Here is a 9,432-nt window from a genome sequence, read left to right on the forward strand (position 1 = left end):
TTGCCTTTGTTTTCTGCTGCTCAGCGCTTTTGCTTACGGGAATGGCTAAGGAGCTTCTCGGTGGAATCGTGTCTGCTGCTGCTGCAACAACTGAGGGCACGTCGATCCAGCTTGACCCCGGCGAAGTTGAGGGTTTACTTAGGTCTGTTCTCGTCCAAGGTAGTTCTTTCGCCCAGCCGCTGACACCCTTCTGCGTCTCCATCATTGAAGAGGCCCTAAATCGTCTTAGCTCGAAGGCGAAGAACGCTGAGGAAACAACGGCGGAGGCGTTTTTGGCTCTGCAAGACCTGGACACGCTCGTGTGCAGCGTTGCAAGGCTTAAGGCGGAGCTAACAGCAACGCACTTGCAAGAGCCACCAGCGGCGATAAACGAAAGGGTCAAGTTGCAGAGCGCGGGAAAAGCGTATGCTGGACTTCCAAAAAGAATGAGCTCTCAGGTGATAGAGCTTGTCCTGTCGATAGTCGACGGTGCGTCTGCATGTTCCACATGAACCCCTACGCAGTTCGCTGCGTAAACCATGGATACTGGTCGTACAGTGACAACAGCCTTTAGATGAATCTTGCTAGTTCGGCGAATGCAGTGGTCACTATGATCATGAGCAAGATTTGTGTGTGCGTGTGCTTGTATTGCCGGTGCTGTCAGAACCCGAAGCCATAACAGGTAAGAATCTGGGGTGAAACACGGAATCTCGCGAGGCTTCGTGCCGACAGGATGTTTTCACCTTATTCGTTGTGTTCTAAATGTCTTTTTTTCTATTCTTTTGTAGTGGTAAAATACACAAGGACGTCATCAGGGAGAACTCAGCTAAGCAGAAAAGGGGCCAAAGTTTCTGTAGAGCAAACACAGCAGCCTCTAACGATTCCGTCGACCCCTCAAGTTGACATGAGTGGAAAAAGCCCCATCGTCGTGCCACCTGTTCCAGCCGTTTTAGTCACTCCTGGGTCCACACGTATTGCGGTTGAGAGCCGAGAGACGGAAAGTGCAGGACATGGCACAGCAAGTGGAGTAAGCGCCACTGCCGGCGATGCTGCCAGGATCTCAGCAGGTACTAGCGCTTACCGGCAAGCTGGTGATGAAGAAAGTTTGTCTGTACCTACAGTGGCATTGTCTGGTCAGCAACCTTCCCCGACAGGAAACATAGTCGGCGCTGGACAGTCGGGATGGACTAGTATCCAAACGCGCTTTCCGTCTACTAACCAGGCCGATACTTCCCGAATCCATCTGCAAGGCCATCCTGCCTCAGCACCTCAAGGAGCACAAAAGTCAATTCAGCTTCACTTTGGGTCTACGTCCGCTAGCGCACAGGGCTACACGTTACCTGACGGGCCTCCTATGGCCACTCGACTGATGCGTTTTGGTGAGGCTTCGCCTGTTCATGGAGCGCAATCATCCTCCTCGGCCTCCATCGGCGTCTACAGTCATCAGGAGGGTCAAGCTTCTCTTCACACTCAACAAATGCCCGCCAAATCAACTCCTGGAAATGTAGAAAATGTTCACACAATGAGCCATTCGACGAGCTCACCCAAGTCGGCACCAGCAAGCTCCAGTCCTTTAGAACAGGGTCAGACAAGTGCACATATCACCCTATTGCCCTCAAAACAAGAGCCCATAGGCGTACATAGTATCCAAAGCAGTTCTGTTGAGCAAGAAGGCGGTCCATGGAATCAAATAGGCCAAACCGGTGTGCACATAATGCGCTTTGGGGACGGACAAAGTGGAATAACATCAAGCCGACTCGCTGGAACAGTCGATGCCGCACAGTTTAGTGTTCCAGGTTTAGTTGGTACAGCTGTGCCTTTGACAAGTCTGCCCTTCTACGACTCTATAGGAGAAACACCAGCATTTGGTGCGCGCTTTCATGGAGCACAAGTGGTAAGCCAAGGGCGGCCGCTTGTGGAGAGCAGTTGAATGGCAAGATTGTCACCTCGTTGCCAACATCCTTTGTTGTTCTTTCATCCCTTCCGAATACGTGCGGTTCCTCAGGATTACGCTCTTGGGAATACAGGGACCACAAATGACATCTGCGTTACGGAGTCGATGGTATTTCCAAGTGTAATTGCTGACAAGGGTGCAGAAACAAGCCCCGCCCAGTCTCTTGGAGCGCTCGCAGCCTCTGCTGTGGAACGCTGGGCACTACGGAAGGCGCACGAGGTTGTTCATGAATCAGTGACCCTGTTTCATGATAATGAAGCTATTAGGATGCACGTTAAGAAACTATGTGAGTGTAGAACTGATTTTTGCGGCGACCGAAAGGCCTCATTGCCCACTACAAAAGCATCGCAGTAGGGTACTGAAGCGTCAGCTGGTTACAGTGCTTACCAACAGATTCATGTGTGCTTTGCTTTGACTGTTACTATTTCCTACTGGATAAGCCTTCTAATGTTTGAACACAGAGGTCGCCAAATGTGGTTTGTGGGTGCTGGCCATTGTGTTCAGTGGAGAGCCACATTGCTAAGCTGAAAGAAGCCACCGCCCCTGCGCCATCATTCAATTCCTTAACAAGCAGCGGCAGTAAGTCATACTCTGATGATGCTCGTCGTATATTCCACCAACACTTTTCTTCTCCGCAACTCTTTTCAATGGTGAAGGAAGATCATGGGGCAAGCTTGAAGCTCAGGCTTCGGGCGGAGCTCCTTGAAAAGCAAGGTGAGTCGGTTTACTCGCGAGGTGATGAAAATTTTTCCGGATATACATTGGGCAGTCACAATTGGACGTCGCTTCCAGAGCATCTGATTCTTGTGTATACTCCAAGGTCTATCAGCCTGCCAGGTGTGTGTGGACTATGCGCGGGCTTTGCCGCGGAGCATATAACGCTTTTGGGACACGATGCTTGTTGCAGGAATTATCCCCACGATGCCAGCAGCTGTTGACAAGACAGTGACTGAAGAGTTGAGGAAAATTCAGAACAGTGTTCACGAAGGCAAGCAAATTCACGTACTCAGGCTCGCCAATTAAGAGTACTCTGCATTGGTTGTGTGTCCCCTAGCTGAGAGCGGTCTCTTTGACGTATGCTTACCATATGCTCTGCTGCAGACAGCAAGAAAGCAAAGAAAGGCAAGTTGCCATCTACCTGAACTACCAAGGAGGCAGAATTTCTGAAGGCGTGCAGAATCACGGTTAGCAATGCGTAGCATACATCTTGAGGGCTCCTCTGTTTACTGCTTCAGCGCCAAAGTATGGCTTTCTCGATGTTTGTGGCAAGGATTGCTACACCAAGACGGACACCAAAGCGGGAGACGGTATGTCGATCCCCATATACACCCTTGCCTTTGGTGCTGTATACACCATTCAGAGCGACCTCATCCTCTCCAGATGAATCACCTTCTGCCAACTGGCAGTGTAGGGCACATCTGCGCTCATGCGCGCCTTCAGACCACGCCTCATATCCTGTGTTTTTTATTGCGTTTATAGTGATGACCAGTGTCGTTTATTCACTAGACAGCACATTGACTCGGTTGAACAGCGCGGCTTACCGTGGACTCACACTGAGCGCCACTTTCTTTGGAGGTCTTGGCCATATTCCCTCTTCAGTAAGCCTGGCTGGATACAAGTGAAGTTTGGTTATGACGCTAAGCTTACTGTTGCAGAGTTTCTAAGCAGTGATTTGTCGAAGGCGCAACGATTATTTGTGCATGTATCTCTCAGTCCCAACAGCGGGCAAACGGCAATTTCCAAGAGGCACTGGAAACTGTCTTAAATCTCTGGAAGGTTGACACGAACAACAAGCGTGGGAAAACGGACACCCTAGATGTGCGTATTGTCACAGCAATCGAAAAGTACGCTGAGGGGTTGGAGCGCTTCGTCAACATACTTTTCCAATCACCACGCACACAGCACCTGTACAACCTTGCGGCTCACACCTGGGTGCAAATGCGTGCCGTCCGCAATGCTGCCGAAGGCTTTTTGCCTGGCAAGGTAGCCAAACTTCCTGACAAAGACAGGCAAGTTGCCGCCATATTTTCTAAGCTCTGGTTCGAGATGGACCTTGCAGTCCGACAGCATGACGACTCTATCCTCAAGCCATTCCCCGGGATGATGGCGTCGCTGATGCTCCAAGTCGGTACGTTTGCATATGTGAAGTTCAAAACCCTACTACGCGTTAAAAAGTGCTGCGTGACATACAAACTAATAGCCTCAATCCATGCATATCTCATTTATAGCTTCGCAGTTTGATGTTAAACACACCTAGTAAATTGTGCTTGTCCATGCAGAAATGTTTCACCGTTTATTTGAAATCTCGATTTTTCTCTTTGCATTCATCACATTTATATACTTTCTGCGCTCCGTTGGATTTGCAGCTTTCTTTCTGCACACAGTCGCTGAAGAGTTCCAAACTAATATTTTTAAGCGCATGGGGGCTGCCGTCAAATCATTTTTCGCGGGAATGCTCAGGAAAAACAAGAAGATGAAAGTTCCAGGTTCTTGGGCTCAAATTCAAGAGAGAGCTGAGGCGCAACAGACAAGCGACCCTGCAGGGTTTCAAGGTGCCCTCCATGCAATCACGCAACTTTCGAGCATGTTTCATAAAAGGTTCCTCCAGCCAGTTATCGATGCACAGGCGTCTTCTCCTATTGCACCCGCATACATAGCTTTCATTCACGGCATTGTTGGGCAGTGGATGGTTCCACATAATGAAAAGCTAAACATAAGTGATCCACGCATCCCCAGGGCAAAGAAGATATTTTACTACAACATTTTTTCACATCGTGAGCTAAAAGCCACACCAGTTGCTTCCCTACCTATTTCTGTGCGACCACCTGTTTCTGACTTGATACATTTTAACAATAGTGAATGCAATAAAAGCAATGCGTTGGCTGTTGCTTTCTTCTGATGTGTTCAGCTCAGGGTTTAATTCATGTGGCTAAAGAATTAATCAAAAGCGGCTGTGCAGGTAAGAGCGCCGTTTTGCCAATCACTGGGACCCTTACAGCTTGTTATTCTGTCAGCGTTGTTCAGTGCCCTGCAGCGCGCTGGCGGCCCTTGCAGCGCGCTGGCGGCCTCAGAGAGTCCAACAGCGAAATGAATGAGCGATGCAGGTGTCAAAAGTATTGACATGGGCAGAGTTGTGGCAACCATAGAGTCGTCAGGGAAAAGGCAGACAGTTGGCACAACAATCCTGAAGCTACGGCCTGTTCCTGTCAAGCCGTCTGACTTGGAGTACCACTTAAACACGCTGATGGCGACGTACTCTGATCCTATGGATATTGTTCGAGTAGCCCAAGATCTCGCGTCTCGATGCAAGGCAGAGATTAGCCCAACGTTGCCTTCTGAGCCCCAAGAGCCAGCGGCCCCAAAAGACAGTAAAGGAGCCAAGCGCAGTAAATCAGTATGCTACAGGCCGAGACGCTCTTTCTGTATACCCTTTATTCAAGGGCATTGCTCACTGCCTCTTTAGCAGCAGCTAGTATCACGGAACTGTAGGGGAAAAGATGCGAAAAATGCAGTACTTACATTTTCGTTACCCTCTCAGCCTAAACAGCCTAAAAAGGGAGAACCGAAGAACGAATGGGTTGCCCAAATTCTGAGCTCGAAGTTTGTCCTCGACAGTTGGTGTTTGAAGTACAAAGGTGAGTTTTTCTCGCGAGCCTTTGGCGCCTGTCTGCATTATCTAGGATCGTTTAAAAGCAAAAGTGTAACAGCAACAGGACGACTGTGCTGATATTCACTGCAGATTTCGTCATGCAAAACATGGCTGGGGTCCCCAAAACAACTGATGGCAAAAAGCTCTTTTTACTTTTAGAAGGAGAGCTGGATAAGACAGTCGAAATTGTCTTAACCCCGTCTTCAATGAAAGCTTCCTGGGTGATGAACTTGAAGTGCCCATTCATGAGGGACTTCGTCGATCCAGACTTCCGGCAAACTGCAAGGGAGGGAATGCTTCAGTATGCACTTTGTACGTCAAGCAAAGTAATTTCTACTTCATCCAGCATCAAGCCACTTCCCAATGTTGCCGACGCTTGTTGAAGGACGCAGCAGCGCTGAGAATGCCGCTGAACGTCTCTTTTGTGCAACGGAATAAGTTTTCATGTTACATTACTGGCTCTTAATGCCTCCTTGTGCTGCGTGGCAATGTCGCAGCTCGCCGCAGCCTTGGCAGGCGGCTTGGTCGCAAGCTGCGAGCCATCGGGAACTTCTTTTCAAAGAAGTTTACCTGGAAGAGGAAGAGCCTCCCGGGAGCAGCGGCGAACAACGAATGGGCCATCATCAATGTTGGCACAGGAATTTGGGACTCCACGAGGTATCGTTTCGAGCACACGTTAACGTTCCGGCCAGAGAACATGAGCTGTGGTAAGGAGCTACAGACCTTTCCCTCTGCTAGCCAGTGGCTTGAAAATCCTTCTGAAAGCGGCAGTGTTTCACCAGCAGTAAAAGCATTAGGACACCCGAAGCTCTTGCATTCACAGGAACTGGGAAGGGCCCTAGGAGACCTATAGACTTTCAGGGAGGGCACTTCATTATCGGAAGTGAAGACCCGGAAGCCGGTGGGCAATTGCTTTGCATAGGCGTCTGCACTAGTAGCTGAGATTCCTTCGGGTTGCTATAGCGATGCCGCTCATGCAAGCTGCATTGTGCATTTATGTGGCTTTGTACTGCCTCCTGCGCAGAGCAAAAGGCAGTTCTTTGTGTCAAAGATAGCACTGAATGTTGGGCTACCGAGAGAGCACTGATGTTGAAGGGTTCTACTGAACGTAAGTGGAGCGAATGCTCCAACTCACTCCACTTGCCACAACACCGAAATCCCCGTATGGTTTCCAGTCCCTAATCCTTTTTCCTTTTACAATCGTTCGTGAGCATCCTCCACGGCCCAAAACCCTTTCCAACTGTGCAATCGTTCGGTGCGCGCAGCGCCTGTGCTCCACTCCCAAGAACCAGCGGGTCCATGGTACAGTCGGCTTCCAGGCGCAGGCGCCGCCGCGCCCTCTGCGCCATGAAGTCCTAGCTAAACTTTAGTAACGGCGGATGGGTAGATGTGGATAAGGTGACCTGTGGCTGCTCTGTAGTCCCCTGTTGCTTCTATGAAAATCAGGTCGCACGGCGGCGAATGGGCGTGAGTGGCTGCTCATAGGCCTGAAAGCAGCTCTCCTGCCTTCAACACAGAGTAGCAGCAAGCACAGCCTCCTACCACAGTGCGGAGAAGGACTGTACCACTGTCAGACCCTCTCTTAAATGAAGCCACCGTGCTTGTCCCGAATAGCACCCACACCGCCGCGCAGTAACAATGTCTTTTTAATGTGCTGTAGTTCCCGTGGGGGTTCCTCAAGCCCTGGGAAACGCATTGCCATTGTTTTGGCTCCGTCGCCATGCGCATCCCTTACAATCTTGACTCCAGAGTTCATTTTCTCTCTTTTGGCTGCTTAGGCACGACTTAGTGCATGCAACTTGCCGTGAAAGAGCGAGCAACTCGGCTCCAAAGCACCTAAACAGGTTATCTTTATAGGTTGAAGCTGTTTGTGACAACCGCCGCTTGGCAACTTAGGCACTGTTTAGTTGCTACACTTTGTTTGCAGAGTCATGTGCGATCCAGCTCGCCTGAACAATAGCCGTTGCCTGGAAAAGCAACGGATTTATCGTTCCCTTCGCTCGCTAGCAGATGCAGCTAACTACGTGGTAGGTCTGATAAGCTAGCTCTTCGGTGTAGTATTTATAACCCAGACGGGCTGACAATGTACACTATAAATGTGGTACCAGCCTCATCGACCGGCTCCATGCCGTGTCGACATGCAGCTACAGCCGCGAAACAAGCAAAAGCCTCACACGCTCGGTCACGCCCGCACACGAAAAACAAATCGGTCGTCGCGGAGAAAGGGACGGTCACTCCTTGCCGTTTGGCGGAAGTGCCTACAGCGGCGAAGGTATGCTTCTAGAAATTAGCTATAAAGGCTCTGGCGAACCTTACCCACGATGTGAAGCATCACAACCAGCCCCATAAAAACCAGTGCCATAATCAATACCGCCTGTGGTCCTCTATAAACCAAAACGCAAACACCGCCCCACCATCAAGCGTATTCTGCGCATGAGTGCGTCTCTACAGTGAGCGTCAGGGCATGTACGGTAGCACTAACTTATCGTCTATACGATAAGGAGAGCATGCAACTAAATAAATCCCTTACATGCGCAGCCCTGGAGCGTCTTCTGTGTAGAATTTCAAGATGCCCTGGTTGGCTCCTGCGGCTTGGGCGCGGGGTCGTGTAGTTGTTGCGCTGTTGGCAGTAGACGTGGCGCCTTTAGTGGCGACTCTTTTGCTGTATCGACAGCAAGGATACAGCACCAAAAGCAATAGCAAAGCCCCGCACGCATTACTAGGAGAAGTACCAAGGCGCAAACGATGCAAGCAGGACTGTAGTGAGTCACCGAATTGTTCGTGTTGTGTCAAATGGCAAGCATTACACCCTACCGAGCAGCAGCAAGTCGCGCGCCGCCAACAGTCGTCTGCGAGGCCTGAGCGCTGAGGGAATTTGTGCCCTGCAACAACAAAAGCATGAGCAGAGTCGAGCCCACGCCGGTGGCGTACAGGGTGGAGCTGTTGCAGAAACTTTCTTGTGCAGCATCTAGCAGTCAATACATGGGTTACATGCAGCCATCAGGCTGAATGCAGCCATCAGACTCTTCGCTGTAGAGCAATCTGGAAGTGAGCCACACATCCACTTGATTGTGGTTGCCCCAATTAGCCCACTCTGTAGATCCTACACCAACCAAGTATACCTAGCACATACGTCCAGAAGACTTAGAGTGAAATGATCACATACATAGCACGCAGTTCGCGCAAAACAAACGCATTGATCAAAGAAGCATAGAGAGAAGAGACACAAGAAACATGTGGATGCCATACATCCAAGAGCAGTATGTAGCGGTAAGCTGATGCGGCCCTTTCATTCGTCCGCTTTTCTATCTTTTATATTCCACGGAAAGAAAGCCAAAAATCCTATATGAAAACAAGCTAAGCTGGGAAAGGGTGACTTCGGTTCGGCGCATGTCCGTGCTTGTCTCGCAGTTTCCCTGTAGTCGTGGGGCAGCCACGAAGCAACTGCTTGCAGAAGCGGAAAAATCAATAACGGAGAGCTTTAGTTGAGGGAAGAGGAAGGCAGAGAAAGGCTTAGACGAGGTGATGAAACACGCAGAGAGGAACAGTGAGCTGTAAGACGATTAGTATGGACTTTTCTGCCTACCACCATTGTAGGTCCAGTTGTCTTGGAGACAGCACACGAAAAGTCAACAGAGCGCTCAGTTCCCCTATAACACTTTAAATAAGTACAAGAAGCGGAATTCAACAAATACAAAGAAGCAGCAAGACGCTCTCTGGCCCGCTTTATTCCCAGCCCCGTCGTCAGCTCAGCGGCTTGCCGTTGCAGCTGCAGACGCGGCTGCTGCGGCTGCTGCTGCCGACCACCGCCAGAGCTTACTTCCAATAAATGCTTACTTCCATCTGTATG

The 9,432-nt window shown here is 50.1% G+C and overlaps 2 protein-coding genes across 2 annotated transcripts; both read left to right on the plus strand.

The window, feature by feature from the left end:
- Positions 1 to 41: 41 nt before the first annotated feature.
- Positions 42 to 5,028, plus strand: ETH_00015305 (Rhoptry neck protein 5, related; the record flags this gene model as incomplete). Its single annotated transcript, XM_013376025.1, has 10 exons — positions 42 to 468; positions 644 to 661; positions 768 to 1,873; positions 1,985 to 2,219; positions 2,438 to 2,668; positions 3,169 to 3,240; positions 3,374 to 3,531; positions 3,647 to 4,061; positions 4,300 to 4,707; positions 4,958 to 5,028. The coding sequence occupies 10 exons, from the start codon at positions 42 to 44 to the stop codon at positions 5,026 to 5,028; spliced, it is 3,141 nt and encodes a 1,046-aa protein (XP_013231479.1).
- A 26-nt stretch (positions 5,029 to 5,054) lies between these two features.
- Positions 5,055 to 6,435, plus strand: ETH_00015310 (uncharacterized protein; the record flags this gene model as incomplete). Its single annotated transcript, XM_013376026.1, has 4 exons — positions 5,055 to 5,327; positions 5,472 to 5,568; positions 5,673 to 5,894; positions 6,080 to 6,435. 4 exons carry the CDS (start codon positions 5,055 to 5,057, stop codon positions 6,433 to 6,435), a joined length of 948 nt encoding a protein of 315 aa, XP_013231480.1.
- Between the last annotated feature and the right edge of the window lie 2,997 nt (positions 6,436 to 9,432).

Source organism: Eimeria tenella, genomic scaffold (genome assembly GCF_000499545.2).
Source record: "Eimeria tenella Houghton genomic scaffold, Eth_scaff31, whole genome shotgun sequence".
NCBI lineage: Eukaryota > Apicomplexa > Conoidasida > Eucoccidiorida > Eimeriidae > Eimeria > Eimeria tenella.